Source organism: Aotus nancymaae, unplaced genomic scaffold (genome assembly GCF_030222135.1).
Source record: "Aotus nancymaae isolate 86718 unplaced genomic scaffold, 86718_ANA_hifiasm-v0.15.2.pri h1tg000108l, whole genome shotgun sequence".
Taxonomy (NCBI): domain Eukaryota; kingdom Metazoa; phylum Chordata; class Mammalia; order Primates; family Aotidae; genus Aotus; species Aotus nancymaae.
In genome coordinates this window covers 30,650,235-30,673,779 of record NW_026988523.1, presented here as the reverse complement: position 1 = coordinate 30,673,779, position 23,545 = coordinate 30,650,235, and the positions used below count along the sequence as shown (strand labels likewise).

Below are 23,545 nucleotides of genomic sequence, written 5' to 3'. Positions count from 1 at the left end.
AGAACCGAAAGAAGGATTGTGATGCAAGGGGTGGTGAAAGAGTCGTTCACGTCTTTGGAGCAGAGCTTAAATGTCTCATCGCAGTTTATTAGCCTCTACAGATCTCAATTTACTCAAGAGGGCAAATATACAGGTTTTGAAAGCACTTCTTCCCAGGCTCACAGGCAGCAGACATGACTTAGAAGGAAAAAGGGCATACAGTGGTTCTTCAAGATTTAATGAGCTGACTCTCCTGGCTCCCAGCAGGCAGGCTGGCTGTCAAGTAAGCCTCTTCCATCCAAGGTGGAAGGATCACAGCCCCTCCAGTTAGAGAGGAAGAAAATGAGGACCCAAAAAGATGAAGGTATTTACCCAAGGTTCTACAGCGAAAGCAGGATTAAAACCCACAGCTCTGCATAGCCCATACAAAATGACCCTACACTCAGCCTTCCACCCCAACAGCTGGAATGAAAGTCACCCAGCAGATCAGCTTCCCTGTCTCAAAGCCCAGCTGAAGGCAGGGGTCATGCAAAGGACGAAATCCCACTGAGAAGTGCAGATCCGGTGGTACTGAGGTTGGGGATAAGATGATTTACAAAACAGCTCAGATGTTTCTGGGATTCCGGTGCAGGCAGGTCACCATCTTTGCTTGGTTCTAAGGCCCTTTATCCAGTCCTGTGCTAGGTCCCTCCTGAGCCATGGAGATCCCGGTCCAGCCTAGGAGAAGGAGATGGAGAGGAGAGAAGTTGGGTTCAGGGGCAGGACTTGGGTTTTACATTCTGGTCTGAGGAGACAAGCCAGGTGAATTGGAAGAGCTAGATGATTGGGTTGAGTCATCATTTAGCACTTTTGCTCCCTAGCACCCTCTCCTCCCCTGGGATATCATCTGTTCACTGCCAACACATCTCTTCCTAATTTCTAGGGCCAGGCTGAATCTCCTCTGCACTGTGATTATTCCTTGTTGCCTCTACACTTATATGTATAGGTTTTTTTTTTTTTTTTTTTCATTTATTCCTGTGGGATGCAGTAGTGTCCTTCATTTCTTCTTTGGGTGTGTGCAGTTTTCCCATATATACTGAAGCACCCAAAAGCAGGGCCTCTATCTTTTCGATCTGTGGCACGTCCCCCAAGGCATTAAAAAAGTAGGGTTGGCTTTACACATCCCACCCCCAAAACTTAAAGTTTCCTTAAGTGTGAAACTCACTGTCTGACAGCTTCAGGGATGTGGACTTGATCCAGGGATATGAGTTGGGCCAGCTCCTCCAGGCTGTCCAGAAAACGGATTTTTCGTGTAAATTTGGAACTGAAAAGAGAGAATAAACCAACTGTTCTGTATTGGGAGAAGGGTTCCCAAAAATCCTTGCAAAGAAAAATGTAGAAGTAGAGTGTTATTAAGGCTAGAAAGAATGAAGGTGGATAAAGATCTTCTTAATCTTGATTTTGAAAATGTGGAGAAGGAGAAGGGAGGCCTTGTTCCTACAGCTAGTACCTGATGAAGGGCCGAAGCAGTGCCAGAAATGCCTTCACATACCACGTAGCGTGGACAACCACCAGGGCTCGCAGGTTTTTTCGCAGCCTAAAAAAGAACGTGAGATCATCCTATTTCTTCTTCCACCTTTTTGTATGAAGATCACGTGGAACTGTCTTCTGTACTGTAATTTCCTATACTTCTCTAGTTTCTAGATTTATCTGGTACTTGGGTCTAATCCCCATTCCATTAGCTGTAATCTCAGCTCCACCCATCTTACTTAGCCCTCCATGATCCTCATTTTTAAAAAACTCTCCTGTCAGAATCCCTCAGCCTGGTCTTTTTCTGCTCCATTTCCCTCTTGTGCCCTAGCCTCACATAAGTTCATTTTACATGCTTCTCCATCGCTCTATGACCAAGACTACTTATAAAACGCTAGGTGGAAGGAGACCAGCAAGGAGGAAAAAAAGAAGGGAGACAAGAAGAGAAAAGTGAGCAAAGGGAGATAGGGGAAACCAAAGAGGGGGCGGAAAAAACCTGAAAAGAAAAAGAAGACACAGGGCCGGGCGCAGTGGCTCAGGCTTATAATGCCAGCACTTTGGGAGGCCAAGGCAGGCAATCACCTGAGCTCAGGAGTTTAAGACTGGCCTGAGAAACATGGCAAAACCCTGTCTCTAACAGAAAAAGACAGAAAAATTAGCTAGGTGTGGTGGTGGTGCACACCTGTGGTCCAAGCTACTTGGGAGGCTGAGCTGGGAGGATGACTTGAGCCAGGGAGGCAGAGGTTGCAGTGAGCCAAGATCGCGCCACTGCACTGCAGCCTGGGCAACAGAGAAGACACGTACGTCAGTGACGAAGGCAGAGAAGAAGACAATGGAGGTGTGGAACAGGAAATAAATGGCAAGACTGAGAGAGAAGAGGAAGAGTGCTTTCTGTGTGCCAGGCAATATGCCACACTAATTGACTCGATTTTCACAAATATCCAGTGGCAAAAGTATAATCATTGCCATTTTACAGATAAAGAAGCTGAAGCGGCCGGGTGCAGTGGCTCATGCCTATAATCCCAGCACTTTGGGAGGTGGGCAGATCGCTTGAGATCAGGAGTTTCAGACCAGCGTGGGAAAAATGGCAAAACTCCATCTCTACAAAAAATACAAAAGTTAGCCGGGCATGGTGGCCCATGCCTGTAGTCCCAGCTACTTGGGTGGCTTGAGGTGGGAGGATCACTTGAGCCTGGGAAGTAGAGGTGGCAATGAGCCGAGATTGTGCTGCTGCACTCCAGTCTGGATGACAGAGCCAGACCCTGTCTCAAAAACACACACACACACACACACACACACACACACACACACACACACACAAAAGAAGCTGAAGCCCAGAGAGGTTAAGTGACTTGTCCAAAGCCAAACAGCTAGTAAATCGTAATGTGGGTAATGGCAGGATTTGAAACTAGATCTCTGACTCCCAGCTCCCAAAAGAGCTGGGAAAGGAATGTAGGATAAAGAAAACAGGAAGGGACTAAATGGAAGAAGAAAGAATGGAAAGGTGGGAAAAACAATGAGAGCGAGAGCTGTAGCCCTCTCGTCCCAGGTCTCACCGCCGGTCCAGGGTGCGGTAACACTGGCGTATCCAGCTCAGAGGTGGAACTTGGGCCCTGCTTGTGCCTCCACTCAAATGAACAAGCAGGTAATTTTCAGCTACTAGCAGCTCCAGCGTTCCCACCATATACCTGGGCGGATGAAATTGCAGGGAAAGTATGTGTTGGGGGTTGCAGGAGTGAGAGGGAACATTGCTACAGACTCTCCAATTAGCTACTGATCTTTGAAGGAGTTCTTTTTCACTTTTCCCTCGCTAACACTGCCCTGTAGCTCTTCAGGCCTTCCACCTCACCTAAACAAGTGTTCCATGACGTAGGTGTAGTTGGGGATGCTGCTTCTGGGTAGATAACAGGAAGCAAGAAGGATGACAGCATTGAGGCCATCACCATGGTAACCTGAAGAGTGTAAGGGGAAAATTCATTTGGTCAACAAATATGTATTGACAGATAGTACATCTGTTTAAGTTGAGGGACTCTCAGGCTCTCTGGAAGCTACAGGATAGATTTCGGATCAATGACTGAGTCTCCAGCTTAGGCATTTTAAGAAGCCAATAGCTCTTACCCCTCCATTTATGCTAGCCATTACCTCCATGAGACAGGACTTTCTTATAGGGCTCAATGACAGTCATGTCCACACGCTGCTCCCGTGGTCCCATTCGGAACACCCTCCAGTGATGTCCATCTTCTCCAGCCACATCCCACATACAGCCTCGGCCCAGCCTGTCAGCTGCCTCACTGGCGCCCAGACCCTCTGCCCGGGGTAACTCATCTGAAAGAGAGGGTTGGGGAAGGATCAGCAAGGTAGATTTCCTACCTTCAGTTTTTTGTAACTTCTTCAGATTCCTAGTTTGTTACTCTAATCTGTCATTCCTCGATTTTTTCCTTGATTCATTTTTTTTTTCCGTTTTTGAAATGGAGTCTCACTCTGTCACCCAGGTTGGAGTGCAGTGGCACGATCACGGCTCACTGCAACCTCCGCCTCCCAGGCTCAAGTGATCCTCCCACCTCACCCTCCTGAGTAGCTGGAACCATAGGCACGTGCTACCACGCTTGGCTAATTGTTTGGTAGAGACGGAGTTGTACCATGTTGCCCAGGCTGGTGTCAAATTCCTGAGCTCAAGCCATCTGTCCACCTCAGCCTCCCAAAGTGCTGGGATTACAGGCGTGAGCCACCACACTCGGCCTTTTCCTTGACTCTTTAGCCCTGTTTTGCCCGATCAACCCAATATCTTGCTGGTTTCTTTCTCCTGTGACTCACTATCCTCACCTTTTCACTAGATGATGGACTTTGGATGACCTTGCACTATGACCCTTTGCAGTATCAGGTATTTTTTGAGAGTCTTTTTTTTTAAGTTATGCCTTTTATTTCTAATAGTCTGGTTATTCTATGTATGTACGTATGTATGTATTTATTGAAATAGTCTCCCTTCGTTGCCCAGGCTGGAGTGCAATGGTGAGATCTCGGCTCACTGCAACCTCCGCCTCCCGGGTTCAAGCGTTTCTCCTGCCTCAGCCTCCCGAGTAGCTGAGATTACAGGCAGCTGCCACCACATCCGGCTAATTTTTGCATTTTTAGTAGAAATGGAGTTTTACCATGTTGGCCAGGCTGGTCTCAAACTCCTGGCCTCAGGTGATCTACCTGCCTCGGCCTCCCAAAGTGCTGGGATTACGGGCATGAGCCGCCACGCCTGGCCTTTTGAGATTCTTTCTTTCTTTCTTTAAATGATTTTCCCTAGATCAGCTCATCTAGTCCCATGTCTTTTTTTTTTTGAGACGGAGTTTCGCTCTTGTTACCCAGGCTGGAGTGCAATGGCGCGATCTCGGCTCACCGCAACCTCCGCCTCCTGGGTTCAGGCAATTCTCCTGCCTCAACCTCCTGAGTAGCTGAGATTACAGGCAGGCGCCACCATGCCCAGCTAATTTTTTGTATTTTTAGTAGAGACGGGGTTTCACCATGTTGACCAGGATGGTCTTGATCTCTTGACCTCGTGATCCACCCGCCTCGGCCTCCCAAAGTGCTGGGATTACAGGCTTGAGCCACCGTGCCCGGCCTTAGTCCCATGTCTTTAATTCCACGAGTAAGGAAATGACTCCCAAATTTGCCTCTCTAACCCAGGCTTTTTTTTTTTTTTTTTTTTTTTTTTTTGAGACAGTCTCACTCTTTTGCCCAGGCTGGAGTGCAGTGGTGCAATCTCAGCTCACTGCAACCTCCACTTCCTGGGCTTAAGTGATTCTTCAGCCTCAGGTTCTTGTGTAGCTGGGACACAGGCACACACCACCATGCCCAGCTAATTTTTGTATTTTTTGTAGAAACAGGGTTTCGCCATGCCAGGCTGTTCTTGAACTCCTAAGCTCACAGCAATCCACTTGCCTTGGCCTCCCAAAGTGCTGGGATTACGGGCATGAGCCACTGTGCCCAGCCTCTAACTCAGGCTGCTGTCCTAACTCTAGCCATATCCCTAAATGCCCAGAGTATATGTCTTCACTTGGTGTCTCCTTGTCATTAACAAGTCACCAGATCTAAAAGGGAACTCAAGTCTGTGCTCAGTGGCTCATGCCTGTAATCCCAGCACTTTGGGAAGCCAAGACAGAAGGATATTGCTTGAAGCCAGGAGTTTGAGACCAGCCTGGGCGACAAAAATAATAAAATTACAAATTACAAAACAACAACAACAAAAAAAACAAATTGGAGCTCAAAATCATTCTCTTCTGCTTTAGGAGGCCAAGGTGGGAGGATCACTTGTGCCCAGGAGTTCAAGGCTGCAGTCAGCTGTGATCACACCACTGCACTCTAGTCTGAGTGACAGAGTGAGACCTGGTCTCTACAAATAATAATAATAAATAAATCATTCTTCTTATTCTCCCTCATATTTCCTATCTTTTTTTTTCTGAGATGATATCTTGCTCTGTCACCTGGGCTAGAGTGCAGTGGTGCGATCTCAGCTCACTGCAACCTCTGCCTCCAGGTTCAAGCAATTCTCATGCCTCAGTCTCCCAAGTAGCTAGGACTACAGGTGCACGCCATCACGCCTGGCTCATTTTTGTATTTTTAATAGAGACGAGGTTCCGCCATGTTGGCCAGGCTTTTCTCAAAACTCCTGACCTCAGGTGATCCGCCTACCTTGGCCTCCCAAAGTGCTAGGGATTACAGGCATAAGCCACCGTGCCCAGCCATATATCCTATCTTGATGAATGACTCAATTCATCTAGCTGCCTGAGAGAGAAAACTGTATTATTATTATTGTGTTCTGTTAGAGACAGGGACTCACTCTGCCACCCAAGCTGGAGTATACTGGCTTGACCTTTGCTCACTGCAGCCTTGACCTCCTGGGCTCAAGTGATATTCCCACCCCAGCTTCCCAAGTAGCTAGGGCTGTGGGTACACGTCGGCATGCCTGGATAATGAGAAAACTGCATGTCATGTGAAACTCCATCAGCTCTGAAATCAACTGGACTCCAGATTGTCTCCCATCTATCTCTATGCTATTCTTTCATCATCGTTTCCACTACTGCTATCCTGGTTAGGGTTCTTAGTATTTCTCACCTGGCCTTGGTACCAGCCTTCTGACTACGTTCCCTCTGCCTCTAGTCTGTTTTTTTCCAGTCTACCCTCTTATACCACTGCTAGAGCAAGCTTTCCTTTTCTTTCTTTTTTTTCTTTTGAGATGGGGCCTTGCTCTCTCTTGTAGGCTGGAGTGCAGTGGCATGATCTTGGCTCACTGCGACCTCTACTTTCCAGGCTCAGGCGATCCTCCCAGCTTAGCCTCCAAAGTAGCTAAGCTAAGTACTAGGGATTACAGGCATGCACCACAAAGCCTGACAATTAAAAAAAAATTTTTTTTGTAGAAATAGGGTTTCACTTTGTTGCCCAAGCTGGTCTCGACTCTTGGGCTCGGGTGATCTGCCCTCCTCGGCCTCCCAAAGTATTGGGATGCATGAGCCACTGCACTCAGCCTCTTTACCTTTTAATTCAAATAATAATATATTATACCCACCCTTCTGCATGATCTTTCCATAGCAATAGAAAGAGGTGCTTAATTAAAAAAAAAAAATAGCTGCATAGCCAGGCGCAGTGGCTCAGTCCTGTAATTCCAACACTTTGGGAGGCTGAGGCAGGAGGATTGCTTGAGGCCAGGAGTTCAAGACCAGCCCGGGCAACATAGCAAGACCCTGTCTCTACAAAAATATATAAAAATTAGCCACACGTGATGGTGTGTACCTATAGTCTCAGATACTTAGGAGGCTAAGGCAGGAGGATTGCTAGAGCCTAGGAGATTGAGGCTGCAGTGAGCCAAGATTGTGCCATTGCATTCCAGCCTGGGCAACAGAGCAAGACTGTCTCAAAAACAAAATGTTGTCTAGTATTTAGTATTCCACTGGATGGATCACCATAACAAACGCAATACCTTACTACTGGATCTGTAGGTTGTTTCCAATCTTTTCAGAGTCATTAAATATGATCATGTTATTCCTTTGATTAAAACCTTACTGGGCTGGGCATGGTGGCTAAGGCCTGTAATCCCAGCACATTGGGAGGCCAAGGCAGGTGGATCACTTGAGGCCAGGAGTTCAAGACCAGCCTGGCCAATATGGTGAAACCCCATCTCTATTAAAAATACAAGAATTAGCCAGGTATGGTGGTACACGTCTGTAATCCCAGCTACTCAGGAGGCTGAGGCACGAGAATCACTTGAACCCAGGAAGCAGAGGTTGCAGTGAGTCAAGATTGTACCACTCCACTCCAGCCTGGGCGATGGGGTGAGACTCTGTATGAAAAACAAAAACTTATCATGACTCCCTATTGTCTATAAGATAAAACCTAAACTCCTTAGCATGGCAGCAAGGGCTTCCATGATTTGACCTTCGCCTACTTAACCCAGCAGTATTATCTTTTGTCATTCTCTCTTCACCTCCCAGTCCTTCATATTAAAATCGTCATGCTTCATACTTTGAATTCCCCAACATGCCATACTATTGCTTCGTTGCTTCTGCTTATTCTACTTAGAATGCCCTGTCTCCAACTACCTGATAACCGTCAGCCTCAGCTTTCTTTCTTTTTTGTTTTTTTGGGATGGAGTCTCGCTCTATCGCCCAGGTTGGAGTGCAGTGATGTGATCTCAGCTCACTGCAACCTCCGCCTCCTGGGTTCAAGCGATTCTCCTGCCCCAGCCTCCTGAGTAGCTGGGATTATAGGCACATGCCACGATGCCTGGCTAATTTTTGTATTTTTAGTAGAGATGGGGTTTCACCATGTTGGTCAGGCTGGTCTCAAACTCCTGACCTCGTGATCCACACGCCTTGGCCTCCCAAAGTGCTGGGGTTACAGGAGTGAGCCACCATGCCTGGCCAACTTCAGTGTTCAACACTCAGCTCAGAATCACCTCCTTCACAAAGCCTTTCCTAACCTCTCTCAGGCAGAAGTGACCTTTTCCTTCTCCCTGCCTACACTGTACCCTATACATATATAGATCATAACCTTTAACTGCAATTATTTGTATATATGTTTATTTCCTACTGAGCAGAGAATTCCCTGTAGGGCCTCTCTTATTCATCTTTATAACCCCAGTCCTATACGTGAAGTATATAACAGGCATTCAATTAAATTTTCCTTAATAAACTAAGGGCTCCCCTCCCCCTCTACTGACTACTCTCACTTTGGACCTATAAGCCCTGCTCTTTCATTTGAGGAAACCGATTTTGCTGGCGGTAGCTCTTGGTCCCCACCTTATTCGTTCTAATTGCAGTCCCATCAAGTCCATCCTGATCCTTTAGCGCTAGCCTCTACTTCTACCAGCTCTGGGTCCTCTGCTTTGTTTCCCACCTTCCCATTCAAATTCATGTCCACTGTCCAGCTGCTCCGAGTCTGAAGGTGTCTCTAATTCGTCTACTTCCAGGTCAGAGCTCCCATCAGGAGAGGAAGGTGCAGACTGGGTGAGCGAAGCTCCATCATTTCCAGGCCCCTTAGTCAGACTCAGTTGCAACTCTGGGGCAGAAAGACGCTTGCGCATGGGGCGCTGGCCACACAGGGCTAAAGTGAGGGGGGTACCTGCGGTTGGAAAAAGGAGGAAAAAGAGAACCAAGATGGATGTGTGTGTTGGGGGCCGAGAAGGCTAGAATTCCTTGTATGTGACAGTGATAATAGGGGGTGAACTCTGAAGACGGACACAGGGGACATTTGGGAAAGGGGGAAATGGAACTGTAAGGGGATAGAGGTGGCACAGGCCTTCACTGGACTAGAATCAAGAACTTGAGGCCGGGCATGGTGGCTCACGCCTGTAATCCCAGCACTTTGGGAGGCCGAGGCGGGCAGATCATGAGGTCAGGAGATTGAGACCACCCTGACCAACATGGTGAAACCCCGTCTCTACTAAAAAATACAAAAAAATTAGCCGGGCATGGCGGTGTGTGCCTGTAGTCCCAGCTACTTGGGAGGCTGAGGCAGGAGAATTGCTTGAAACCAGAAAACGGAAGTTGCAGTGAGCCGGGATTGCGCCATTGCACTCCAGCCTGGCGATAGAGCGAGACTGTCTCAAAAAAAAAAAAAAAAAGAAAAAAGAAAAAAGAACTCGAGGCCTGGTTTCTACTTGACCGACCTGCCTGTGAGTCTCCTTTAGGCTCTTCAGGATCTTCAGAAGGTCCAGCCTCCTCAGGAAGCAATCTAGAGGGAAAGAGATTAAAAGGGGGCAGAGATATACACCAAAGGCATCAAGCTGGGACTCAGTATATAGGTTCTCTCTCCTGGCCATGATTTTATCACATCTGCTTTCTTTTTTTATTGTTTTTTGATATAGAGTCTCACTCTTTGCCCAGGCTGGAATGCAGTGGCACAATCATGGCTCACTGCAGCCTCTACCTCCAGGGCTCAAGTGATCCTCCCACCTCAGCCTCCCAAGTAGCTGGGAATACAGGCGTGCACTACCATGCCTGGCTAAATTTTGTCTTTTGGTAGAGATGGGTTTTTGCCATGTTGCCCAGAGTAGTCTTGAACTTCTGAGCTCAGGTGATCCACCTGCCTTGGCTTCCCAAAATGCTGGGATTACAGGCATGAGCCACCATGCCTGGCCTGTTTTCCTTTTTCGAATTTTTTTACTTCAAGTCCTAATTCACCATCCTTGCATCCATTTGTTTGTTTGTTTTTTTGTTTGTTTGGTTTTGTTGTTTTTGAGACCCAGTTTCACTCTTGTTGCTCAGGCTGGAGTGCAATGTTGCAATCTCAGCTCACTGCAACCTCTGCCTCCCAGGTTCAAGTAATTCTCCTGCCTCAGCCTCCAAAGAAGCTGAGACGACAGGCATGCGCCACCATGCCTGGCTAATTTTGTATTTTTAGTAGAGATGGGATTTCACCATGTTGGTCAGGCTTGTCTCAAACTCCTGACCTCAGGTGATCCACCCGCCTTGGCCTCCCAAAGTGCTGGGATTACAAGCGTGAGCTGCCCATCCCTTCCTTCTCCCAGCCGCCCTCACACGATCTCACCTAGGGAATTCTTCATCCTGCCATTCCTCCTTCAGCTCCAATTCCCCACGTCTCAGGGCTGCTCCTAGTTTTGCTGCTTCTCCACTCTCCCTGACCCTAAGACAGACCCCCAAGAAGAAAAGAGTAAGGGAACTGAACAGTAGGTAAGAATAATTGGAATGAAGAACAGTAACTGAGATACAGAGCAGAGAGTAGGCCTTCAAAAGAACTCAGATCTCTCGCCTCCTACGCAGGTATTTCTTTCACCTTCACCACTTACTAGATTGCCTGCTGTTGGGTTTGGGAGCAGAGGACAGATGGAATATAAAGTTAATCATATTGCCGGGCGCGGTGGCTCATGCCTGTAATCCCAGCACTTTGGGAGGCCGAGGCGGGTGGATCACGAGGTCAAGAGATCGAGACCATCCTGGTCAACAAGGTGAAACCCCATCTCTACTAAAAATACAAAAATTAGCTGGGCATGGTGGTGCGTGCCTGTAATCCCAGCTACTCAGGAGGCTGAGGCAGAATTGCCTGAACCCAGGAGGAGGAGGTTGTGGTGAGCTGAGATCGCGCCATTGCACTCTAGCCTGGGTAACAAGAGCGAAACTCCGTCTCAAAAAAAAAAAAAAAAAAAGTTAATCATATTTACCTCTAGAGCAATTGCTCCACCTATGAAGTGGGGGCGAGAGATGTCCCACATTACAATTGGCTGGGACCCAGCTAGACCCACCCAGCTATCACTGAGCAAAGTCAGGCAAGACGGCACCTAGTCAGGCCTGCCTTTCCTCCACCGTGCTGGGAAGTGGCTAAGGGAAAACACGGCATAGGTGGAGGGGTGGGGAGAAAAGGTAAGAAGAAAGATTTGCCGGGAACGAGAACCTGGACGTAAACTCAGTTCTGGTTCAGCTTTCCTGCTGGTCATTCTGGAGGGTGAGGGTTAGAAAATAAACACCACAGGCAGATTTACCAGATACAACATGTTACAGACACTTCCTTTATTTTTAAACCAGGGATTTATCCTGGATTCCCCTGTTCCCTATTTCCATACCATACTGACATTTCCTACCTAAAACCACCCTCATCCCTTCTCTGCAAATTCTCTAAGAGTCTCGTCTCCTTGAGGAACCTGAGATTTGACCCAGTAAGAGCTGGGTGGTGGGAAAGTCTCTCAGGACTGTTTATTCTGTTTCTAATCAAGTGAGCCAAGATCTTACTTACCCAACATCTAACGTCTTTTTTCCTGCCTCTTGTATGGTTCCCATCTTCACAAGTCTTCCTGTCTTCTTCTTTAAACACCTGAGAGTTGTTGGGGAGCTGGATGTCCCAGCCCCCAACGCTTCTTTACCTTTTTTGTCTCAGCTGTGGTAGTTCTGGCCTTCAAGGAGGGAGGCGTGGAAGGGAGTAACCTCATCTTCAAACAGGTTTTGCCACCTCCTCTCCCAAGGAGCAGGTTTGCCCAAAAGAAAAACCCTGCCTCCTGTGAGGGGGCGGGCTTTGGGGAGGAGAGTGCATTTTCTAGGGGGAACAGTCTTGGATGAGTCTAGGAAGGCAATTTGTTCTCTTTTCCTGACTCCTTATACCCTTCTCAAAGTTGCTCTTTACACAAACAAACAAGCAAAAAGCCAGGAGAAATCGCTGTGTTCCTAAGACTGTTATCTTGGGCCTACTTTTCAAGCATAAGCAAAACTGGGGAGATGGAATATGTTATAAGGAGGTTTCTGGGAGAATAAACAAGTTGAAGGGGAGGCTGAGGACGAGGGGAGACAGAAGCCTGTTGCTCCTTATTCCCAAAAAGAGTCAACGGAAAGAAGCCATTAAGTGTAATAGGAAGAAGGGAGATGAATTTTGAGGAGACTGAAACAATTATCACAGAGAAAGGCCCAATTACACCTGTAAAAAACAGACAGTAAGATCCCAAACAGGAAAAAAGTATTTAATACTTTAACAAAATGCAAAATAAAGTACCCAAGTTACAAAACATAAATTCCTTTGGTTCGTGATCACACCACTATTTTTACCTTCCACATAGCTACAGACATCACACCCTCAAAGTGAAGTCATAGACTGTCCCCCTCATACTGAAGATGTCATGCCAAAACCATCACATACCCCACTGTTCAGTGAAACTGTTGGCAACTTACAAAGAATAGAGCTGTGGGGTAGGGAAAGGGGGAAAGGGTTGGTCTGAAAAAAAAAAAAAGTGGGGGGAGACTCTACACATGCAGAACAAGTCAGTGGGAGGGAGCTCTCTGCTGGGTCACCATGTCATAAACCACACCCCTATTCATGCTACATGAGGCTGAGTCCTTGCTACAATCACACAGAAATACAGACAGTCACGTGAACCTGAGCACCCCCAGGGATAACAGAAGAAAAATACAGAAAAGCAGAGGAGAGAAAGAATGGCAGCAAGAGGCAGATCACAGAATACCAGGAACACCTCATCCAAACCCTGTTTTACAGATGGGGAAAGTGAGACCTAGAGTAGTGAAGCGTGTTGCCAAAACACAGAGTTTATGGCAGCATTAGAACTCCATGCTTCCTTTTAAAATGAGCAAGGACAAAAAGAGGTGGATAAGAAATTGATAGGCCTGCTAAGCCGGGGGACAGACCCAGGCCTCTCATTCCAGTTCTGTGGTCATTTTGGAAGAGTGCCTGTGAGGTCATTAAGGCCTTTCTGGGTGCTTTCTTAATTCTTGAGAATCAGGAGCCATCAGGGTTCTAGGTGGCTCTGGGACAGAGGGATCCAAGAAACAGCCAGGCCACCTGATCAGGACAGAAGACAGTGTCCTCTAATCTGCTCCCAAACTAGATCTGAAACAGTCACAATAAGCTCAGAATAGAAATTCAGCTATCTCTGAATCAAACACCGTCACCTAAATGGTGGCAGAATGCAGAGTCACAGAGCTGGAAATCCGCTGGGGAATGAAAACTGGAGTAAGTTTCCACAGCGCACTCTCTTTTCTCTCTAGCTTGAGGCAGGTATTCAATAAATACTTGAATGAATGAGAATAAATGAAAACATGGAGACTATCAATGACTGTTTAGTTCCATGACAGATATTGGTTCTGTTCAAGATCCATGCTGAGGGCACTTTGGGGGCTACATTCTTTTTGTCCCACTGTGCTGGGACTGTAGATATGTCACATTGTGCCCCTGGCAAATGAAACAGAGAGAGGTGCAGACTTAAATAATAAAATGTGTCTGATTGGTAGAGATTGGGGGAAAAGGTGGAAAGCCATTCTTAAAGCAGCTGCTTTCTTTCACTTTTTTCTCCTCTCAGTTTTATGAGAACAGTACACCAGATCCTGGAGCAATGAAGACTGAATTGCTGAATCTCCAAACATCTCAAAACATGCATGTGAAATGAGTCAGGTGCCTCACCCACTACCTCCTCCCCTCCCAACAGTCACTTCTTGGACAGGGAGGCAGTGGTCGATTGTGACAGTGAGATCTGACTGCACTTCTCGAAGACCGCCTCAGCGGAGAGTTTAGGCAGCCCCTGATCCAGAGGGCACTCATCCACCAAGCTGTTCATGGGCGTGGGGGGCAGCGGAGGGTCCTCCTCATCTTGACTCAGTCCGGAAATCAGGGAGTTACTTGCTCTGTCCGATTCCTTGTCCACCTGCTCCCTGGACACATCCACTGTCTCAGGCTGTCCTGAAGGGATCTTCATGGAGTCAAAATATGCTGACAGGGCTTCCTGGAGCAGGGGCAGAAGTTTCTTTCGAGAGACCTGGGTGTTGCCTTGAAGATAGGCATGGAGGTTAGGGTGGATGCTTGAGGTAGGGGTCAGCTTCAGGGGCGGAGACTGGGAGTGTTCCAGGACTTCACAGATCTAAAGAGGAGACAATAACAGGGAAATGTTACATAACCTGCTGTAGCAAAGCACTGAGGCTTCTAAGTGAGAGGCTTCCTCTACAGAAGAGAAAGCTTTCAAAAAGTAAGTTATCCTCAAGGCCGAGTGCAGTGGCTCACGCCTGTAACCCCAGCACTCTGGGAGGCCGAGGTGGGCAGATCACTTGAGGTCAGGAGTTCGAGACCAGCCTACTCAACATGGTGAAACCATGTCTCTACCAAAAATACGAAAATCAACCATAGCCGGACAGCTGGACATAGTGATGCATGCCTGTAATCCCAGCTACTCGGGAGGCTGAGACAGGAGAATCACTTGAACCCAGGAGGTGGAGGTTGCAGTGAGCCAAGATCTTGCCACTGCACTCCAGCCTGGGTGATAGAGCAAGACAAAAAAAAAAAAGTAAGTTATCCAGAGTTTGGTTTTGTTTGTAACCAAAGGAACACTAATATTCACAGTATATATATATATTTTTTGATATGGAGTCTTGCTTTGTCATCCAGGCTGGAGTGCAGTGGCACGATCTTGGCTCACTACAGCCTCTGCCTCCAGGGATCAAGTGATTATCCTACCTCAGCCTCCCATGTAGCTGGGACTACAGACACGTGTCACCGCACCTGGCTAATTTTTGTATTTTTAGTAGAGATGGGGTTTAACCACGTTGGCCAGGCTGGTCTCGAATTCCTGACCTCAGGTGATCCACCGGCCTTGGCCTCCCAAAGTGCTAGGATTATAGGCATGAGCTACCAAGCTGACCCATAGTATTTTATTATTTATTTAATAGAATAGGGGTGGGGTCTTGCTATGTTGCCCAGGCTGATCTCCAACTCCTGGTCTCAAGCAGTTCTCCTGCTTCAGCTTCCCAAAGTGCTGGGATTCATACACAGTGTTTTATTTATTTTATTTCACTTTAATTTTTCTTTTTGAGATGGAATCTTGCTATGTTGCCCAGGCTTGAGTGCAATGGCACGATCTCGGCTCACTGCAACCTCTGCCTCCTGGGTTCAAGCAATTCTCCTGCCTCAGCCTACCAAGTAGCTGGGATTATAGGCACCTGCCACCGTGCCCAGATAATTTTTGTATTTTTAGTAGAGTCAGAGTTTTGCCATATTGGCCAGGCTATTCTCAAACCCCTGAGCTCAGATGATCTGCCCCCCTCAGCCTCCCAAAGTACTAGGATTACAGGTGTGAGCTACCACACCCGGCCATACACAATATTTTAAAAACAGAAGAAACAGTTTAGATTGTATATTTCATTTTATTATTAAAGTAACTAAAGCTAAGTGAGATGGTTGTGAGTAAAATCATGTAGATGATGGCAGAGTTAAACCAGAACCCAGGAACCTTAGCTTCTAAACTAGTGTTGTTTCCAAGAGTATAACTGTGCTCAAGAACTTGAACTAGGATGGGACTAGAATTTATCTAGAGGTCAGAAGAGGGATGGAGGAAGAAAGAATGAATTGAACAAAGTAAGATTGGTATCACTATTACCCTCACTTACATGTACGGAAACTGAGGCTTGGATGATTAGGTAACTTGCCGAAGGTCATAATTTGCATGAAGCAAAACTGACACTGAGCCTAGAGCTGTCACCAAAGCCAGTGTTCTAAAGCAATATATTACACCACCCCTAACAAAGGAGAAAGAGAGCAAATGGTAGAGAAGACTGTGAGAAAAGGACTCCTGGCCAGACACAGTGGCTCACACCTGCAATTCCAGAACTTTGGGAAGCTGAGGCTGGTGGATCACTTGAGTCCAGGAGTTTGAGACCAGCCTGGGCAATACAGCAAGACCTTCTTTACAAAAAATACACACAAAAAATTAGCTGGGCATGGTGGTGTATGCTTATACTTGGGAGGCTGAGGTGGGAGAACTGCTTGAACCTGGGAGGCAGAGGTTGTAGTGACCTGAGATTGTGCCATTCATTGTGCCACTCCAGTCTGGGCAACAGAGTGAGACCCTGTCTTGAAAAAAAAAAAATAGAGAGAGAGAGAAAGGACTCCTGTTTCCAAGCATAGGAGCAGCCTGGACAATGGTGGAGTCATTAGAAATCCTCACAGCTGGCCGGCCGCAGTGGCTCACACCTGTAACCCCAGCACTTTGGGAGGCTGAGTTGGGCAGATCATCTGAAGTCAGGAGTTCGAGACCAGTCTGGCCAACAGGGTGCAACCTCATCTCTACTAAAAATATAAAAATTAGCTGGGCATGGTGGCAGGTGCCTGTAATCCCAGCTACTCGGGAGGCTAAGGCAGGATAATTGCTTGGACCGGGGAAGTGGAGGTTGCAGTGAGCTGAGATTGTACCATTGCACTCCAGCCTGGGTGACAAGAGGGAGACTTCATCTAAAAATAAAAATAAAAAAACCAAAACAGAAATCCCCACAGCTTCAAAAGAGCAGGGAGAAGATTCAGGAAGGTGGAAGAGGTACTTCTAATGGCCAAAGTACCCTTTTCTTCAGGACAGGATTAGTAAGGGCCACTATTTAAAAAGTGCTTACTCTGCTCCAGAAGTGTGTTTTACATATGATATGTTTAATGATCATAACAGACTTATCAGTGGGTACTATTATGCCATTTCCAGATGCAGAAGTCAACTGACTTGCCTTAGCTCAAAGAGTGAGTTAAGTGGCAAACCTAGAACAGAAAAGTACATCTACCTGACTTTAAAAACTGCAGTTCTTGGCCACATGTAGTGGCTCACACCTATAATCCCACCACTTTGGGAGGCCAAGGTAGGCAGATCACTTGAGGTCAGAAGTTCAAGACCAGCCTGGCCAACATGATGAAACCCCCATCTCTACTAAAAATATAAAAATTAGCCGGGCATAGTGGTGGTCACCTGTAGTCCCAGCTACAGGCTGAGGTGGGAGAATTACTTGAACCCAGGAGGTGGCAGTTGCAGTGAGCCCAGATCACACCACTGTACTACAGCCTGGGCGAAAGAGTGAGACTCTGAAAAAACAACAAACAAACAAACAAAACTGCAGTTCTTTTCAAAATGACAAACTACCTTACACTGAACGAAATCACATTTGCTTCCTGAGGGAGAAGACAAAGGCAAAGGGAGGTGGGAAAGGGCAGACATACCTTCTATGAGGGCAAAGGATTATCTGGCTGTATTCTGTCTTCAGCAGTCCCCACAGAGCCTAGGCAACCCTAAGAGTCCCTGGACTGCCTTAACCCCACTTTTTTTTTGAGATGGAGTCTCACTCTGTTGCCCAGGCTGTAGTACAGTGGCATGATCTGGACTCACTGCAACCTCTGCCTCCCAGGTTCAAGCGATTCTCCTGCCTCAGCCTCCTGAGTAGCTGAGACTACAGGCACACACCATTATGTCCAACTAATGTTTGTATTTTTAGTAGAGACGGGGTTTCACCATGTTGGCCAGAATGATCTTGATCTCTTGACCTCATGATCTGCCTGCCTTGGCCTCCCAGCGTGCTGGGATTAGAGCTGTGTGAGCCACTGTCCCTGGCCTTAAACCCACTTTTAAATTCTTCCCTAAGCTATTCAGCAACCAGCAGAGGAACAGAAAGGGGAGGAAGTGGGAAAGATGGTGAAATGGAAGACTGGGAAAGAAAACAAATCTGGATCTAGATCACTCTTTGCAGAGTTTGCACTATACAGAATAATTAATCCCTGTATACTAAGCAGCAGAAAAGGTCTCTCGTATTTCCAATTTTTAAGGCAATAGAGTGATTCCAGGGGTGAGGAATTAATGATTAAACCAAGAATAGAGCTGTTTTTTCTCCCTCTGTCCCCCATAGAGATGAGGTCTTGCTATCTTTACCAGGCTGGACTGAAATTTCCCAGCTCAAGCAATCCTGCATCAGCCTCCTGAGTTGCTGGGACTACAGACACATGCCACTGTCCCTAGCTCAAGAAGGGAATTTTAACTCTAGATTTGTAGTACTTCTTTCTAACCAGATTTTTTTTTTTTTTTTGAGACAGAGTTTTGCTCTTTCGCCCAGGCTGGAGTGCAGTGGCGTGATCTCGGCTCACTGCAACCTCTGCTTTTCGGTTTCAAGCGATTCTCCTGCCTCAGCTTCCTGAGTAGCTGGGATTACAGGTGCCCGCCACCACGCCCAGCTAATTTTTGTATTTTTTTTTTAATTGTACTTTAGGTTCTGGGGTACATGTGCAGATCATGCAGGATTGTTGCATAGGTACACACATGGCAATGTGGTTTGCTGCCTCCATCCCCCTGAATTTTGTTTTTTTTTAGTAGAGACGGGGTTTCACTATGTTGGCCAGGCTGGTCTCGAACTCCTGACCTTGTGATCCACCCACCTAGGCCTCCCAAAGTGCTGGGATTACAGGGGTGAGCCACTGCGCCTGGCCCCAGAATTTTTTTTTAGATGGAGTCTTGCTCTGTCACCAGGCTGGAATGCAGTGTCATGATCTCGGCTCATTGCAACCTCTGCCTTCTGAGTTTGAGCGATTTTCTTGCCTCAGCCTCCTGAGTAGCTGGGACTACAGGCCCACACCACCACACCCAGCTAATTTTTGTATTTTTAGTAGAGACAGGGTTTCACCATGTTGGCCAGAATGGTCTCTATCTCTTGACCTCGTGATCAGCCCGCCTCGGCCTCCCAAAGTGTTAAGATTACAGGCGTGAGCCACAGCACCCAGCCCTCTGACCGGATTTACTTCAATTTCTTTCAAAGTAGTAACTGAATCTCTAGTTCTCTTTGGAATTCCCCGTTTCTCAACAATGCGATGATTAAGGATATTTATTCAAAAAAAGAAGAAGAATTTTTAAAAAAGAATATTCATATAGATAGAGAATGGGGAAAAAGCAGAAAGGGGAGGAAGCAAGTCCAGAAACAGGTCAAGGTACCTCGTGTAAGTATATTAATATAAGAACAAAAGAGAGGTCCTCAAGCACAGAGCTGTGGAGCACAGAGGTGCATACAGGTGGACTCTGTAAGGCTCTTAGGCTGGAGAAAGGAGAGAGACTCACCGTTGTTCGGAGTGCCACATGGGGACAGAAAATAGCCAACTGCCGCACTGGCTCATTGTGAGTGTCGAAAAAGATAGTCATGGCGACCAGGACATCATAGCTGTGAGCCTGGCAGAAAGCATGGAGTTCTGCAAGGAGGTTAGACCTCTGCAGAAAGGCCTGAAAGGGAAGAAACGGAGAGGATGAAGGACTTTCTCATCATCATCATCAATAAAACATCCTTAGAAAGGATTCCTTTGCATGTTAACCTGGAACTTGTGCTCCATAAAAAAGGTATCTAGTATTTATTCTGTGTTATCTATGTGCTGGGAGGCAGTGTGGTAGAATGAGGAGAATACAGGCTTTAGATTAAAAGAGAACTGGTTTGAAAATCAGCCCTTAACTGTAAGCCGTATGATCAAGGAATTATGCTAACTTCCTGGCCTGAGTTTCCTTGTTTGTGAAATAAGGATACAACACTTAACAGTAAACACAATTGTTTTAAGAATTGAAAGCTGATAATCTATGTAACATGCCTGGCGTGTTCAAGGCTCTCCTGTTCTTGCAATCAAACAAACAAGGTCTTTGCCTTGTAGATATTTTTATTCTAAAACAGAATAACAGAGCATACAAATAAGAGGAGATGTGAAAACTGCTTTTCTCTATCTTTGGCATGTAAAAAAAAAAATCCTTGGCATTTCTTTCTTTCTTTTTGAGATGGAGTCTCCCTGTCACCCAGGCTGGAGTGCAGTGGTGAAATTTCAGCTCATTGCAACCTCTGCCTCCCGGAATTCAAGTGATTGTTGTGCTTCAGCCTCCTGAGTAGCTGGGATTACAGGTGCTTGCCCACCATGCCTGGCTAATTTTTGTATTTTTAGTAGAGATGAGGTTTCACCATGTTGGCGTGAGCCACCGTGCCTGGCCAATCCTTGGCATTTCTGATATGTCAATTTGTACTGTAATTATGGTACTTGGCAAGCCTTTTATGTTCCTGTTTCTTTCTCAAACTAGGTCATGAACCACAAAAGAAGAGACCATGCCATTGTGTTTTACTTAATTATTTAGTATTTTTACATTGTACTTAGTAGAAAGCTGTGCAGAGTATGTATCAGATAAACGATTTTTTTTTTTTTTGAGATAGAGTCTCGCTCTGTCACCCAGGCTGGAGTGCAATAGAGCAATCTTGGCTCCCTGCAGCCTCTGCCTCCTCAGTTCAAGAGATTCTTATGCCTCAGCCTCCTGAGTAGCTGGGACTACAGGTGCCCATGACTATGTCCAGCTAATTTTTTTTTTTTTTTGTATTTTTAGCAGAAACAGGGTTTCACCATGTTGGCCAGGCTGGTCTTGAATTCCTGACCTCAAGTGATCCGCCTGCCTTGGACTCCCAAGTGCTGGGATTTACAGGTGTGAGCCACTGCGCCCGGCCAGACGAATTATTTAAACCAATATGACATGGAACCAGGTATTAAAACTCCATTATTATTATTTTTAGTTTCCACACACAGCATTTAATTGAACACCATTGTTAAAGTTACCTTCATTCACACATTTATCAAAGTTTACTGAGCATCCACTATGTGCCAGGCACTGTTAAAGGTCCTAGAGATACAACAGACACAAAAGAAATGGTCCCTGCTCTGGTGGAGTTGATAAACTAGCAGAGGAATACAGACAATTAACAGGGAAGCCAGGAAACAAGATCATTTTAGTATGTTAAGTGCTTTGCAAAACAAACAGGCTGGGCACGGTGGCTGAGACCTGTAATCCCAGCAGTTTGGGAGACCAAGGTGGGAGGATCATTTAAGGTCAGGAGTTCGAGACCTGCCTGGCCAACATAGTGAAACTCCACCTCTATTAAAAATATAAAAATGAGCCAGTGCAGTTGCACATGGCTGTAATCCCAGTACTTTGGAAGGTTGAGGCAGGTGGATCACGAGTTCAAAGCTCGAGACTATCCCGGCCAACATGGTAAAACTCCATCTCTACTAAAAATAAAAATAAAATAAAAATAAAAAATTAGCTGGGTTTGGTGGTGCACGCCTATAGTCCCAGCTATTTGGGAGGCTGAGGCAGGAGAATGGCTTGAACCCAGGAGGTGGAAGTTGCAGCGAGCCAAGATTGTGCCTCTGTACTCTAGCCTGGCAATAGAACAAGACTCGGTCTCAAAAAATATATATATACAAAAATGGCTGGGTGCGGTAGTTCATGCCTATAATCCTAGCATTTTGGCAGGACAAGGCGGGTGGATCACTTAAGGTCAGGAGTTTGAGACCAGCCTGGCTAACATGGTGAAACCCCCTCTCTATTAAAAATATAAAAATTAGCTGCGCATGGGGGCCTGTGCCTGTAATCCCAGCTGCTCGGGAGGCTGAGTTAGGAGAATCGCTTGAACCTGGGAGGCGGAGGCTGCAGTGAGCTGAGATTTTGCCATTGCATTCCAGCCTGGGTGATGAGAGCAAAACTCAATCTCAAAAAATAAAAAAAAAAATTATCTCAGCGTGCTGGCATACAGTAATAATCCCAGCTACTAAGGAGGCTGAGGCAGGAGAATTGCTTGAACCCTGGAGGTGGAAGTTGCAGTGAGCTGAGATTACTCCACTCCACTCCAGCAGGGGCAACAGAGTAAAACTCCAGCTCAAAACAAACGAACAAAACTGCTAGAGGTTTTTTGAACCTAGGAGATAGTATTTCAGTTAGGGTGTCCCGGAAAAATCTCCCAGAATGAGAGACATCTGATCTGAGACCTGAATGTTAAGAAGGAGCCAACTTTACAAAGAGAAAAGCTCAGCTGGGAATGAGCTTAATGGTTCGAGGAACAGAAAAGAAACCAGTGTGGCTACAGTACTGTAGCGCAGGAGTGGAGCTGGAATGAGATGAGGCCAGAGAAAAAGACAAGGACTAGATCAAGCATGGCCCTGTAAACCACAGTAAGTCCTTTATATTTTATTAAAAGTATAATGGGGCCGGGTGCGGTGGCTCATGCCTATAATCCCAGCACTTTGGGAGGCCAAGGCGGGTGGATCACGAGGTCAAGAAATCGAGACCATCCTGGTCAACATGGTGAAACCCCGTCTCTACTAAAAAAATACAAAAAATTAGCTGGGCATGGTGGCACGTGCCTGTAATCCCAGCTACTCAGGAGGCTGAGGCAGAAGAATTGCCTGAACCCAGGAGGTGGAGATTGTGGTGAGCCGAGATCGCGCCATTGCACTCCAGCCTGGATAACAAGAGCGAAACTCCGTCTCAAAAAAAAAAAAAAAAAAAAGTACAATAGGGCTGGGCACGGTGGCTCACGCCTGAAATCCCAGCACTTTGGAGGCCAAGGTAGGAGAACTGCTTGAGGCCAGGAGTTTGAGACCAGCCTGGGAAACATAGTGAGATCCTGTCTACACACATACATACACACACACACACACACACACACACACTAGCTGGGTGTGGTGGTGTGCACCTGTGGACTCAGCTGCTCGGGAGGCTGAGCTGACAGGATTGCTTGAGTCTGGAAGGTTGAAGCTGCAGTGAGACATGATGGTACCACTGCACTCCAGCCTGGGCAACAGAGCATGACTCTCTCAAAAAAAAAAAAAAAAAGTATAAAAGACCACTCTGGCTACTGTGGGGAGAATGGTTTGTAGGGACGCAAAAGCGGAGGCAGGGTAACCAGTACCAGTACCGTGGTGCAGTGAGAGATGCTGGATTCTGGTAGTCACAGTGGAGGTGGAGACAAGGAGACAGACACAAGATACATTCTGGAGGTAAGCCAGGAATGAGGAGCAAGGTTACATGCATAATATGCATAGCTAAAGGCTTTCTCTCCCCACCCACAGCCACAACTTGCTCTTACCTCCAAATCCATATATATTGCACTAATCGCCACCTTGATGCCTTGTCTATAGATAGTCTTCTGGTCCTTTCTCAGCATCTGCTCAGTAGTCAGTCCTAGAAAGCAGACATGAGACTAGAGATTAAACAGGGGAGGCCACGGTCCCAAGACCAAGAAGGTCAGGACAGACAGATGGGTCAAGGAAGGAAAAGGAAAAACATAACCTCTCTTTGGGGCAATGAATGCGGGAGATAATTGAAAATGTAATCACAGCTGGGCACAGTGGCTCAGGCCTGTAATCCCAGCACTTTGGGAGGCTGAGGTGGGCAGATCACCTGAGGCTGGGAGTTTGGGACCAGCCTGGCCAACATGGTGAAAATACTAAAAATACAAAAAATTAGCCGGGTGTGGTGGTGGGTGCCTGT

General features: G+C 46.7%; 2 protein-coding genes across 4 annotated transcripts in view; both read right to left on the bottom strand.

Moving 5' to 3' along the window:
- Positions 1-40: 40 nt before the first annotated feature.
- BNIPL (BCL2 interacting protein like) lies at positions 41-12,316 on the bottom strand. The gene is made up of 10 exons (XM_012462639.2): positions 11,719-12,316; positions 10,519-10,614; positions 9,638-9,702; positions 8,866-9,090; positions 3,631-3,813; positions 3,338-3,440; positions 3,045-3,176; positions 1,469-1,555; positions 1,184-1,282; positions 41-696 (listed from the first exon to the last, which is right to left on the bottom strand). Exons 1-10 carry the CDS (start codon positions 11,760-11,762, stop codon positions 660-662), a joined length of 1,071 nt encoding a protein of 356 aa, XP_012318062.1. The 5' UTR covers positions 11,763-12,316; the 3' UTR covers positions 41-659.
- A 101-nt stretch (positions 12,317-12,417) lies between these two features.
- The window catches only part of PRUNE1 (prune exopolyphosphatase 1), a 29,708-nt gene continuing 18,580 nt past the window's right edge, over positions 12,418-23,545 (bottom strand). For all 3 annotated transcript variants that reach the window (XM_012462626.2, XM_064370868.1, XM_012462628.3), the window contains 3 exons: positions 23,142-23,236; positions 19,319-19,477; positions 12,418-14,338 (listed from right to left, as the gene is read on the bottom strand). In XM_012462626.2, the coding sequence (XP_012318049.2) occupies positions 13,910-14,338; positions 19,319-19,477; positions 23,142-23,236 (683 nt within the window). In that variant the 3' untranslated portion in view covers positions 12,418-13,909. The remainder of the gene's footprint in view (positions 14,339-19,318; positions 19,478-23,141; positions 23,237-23,545) is intronic.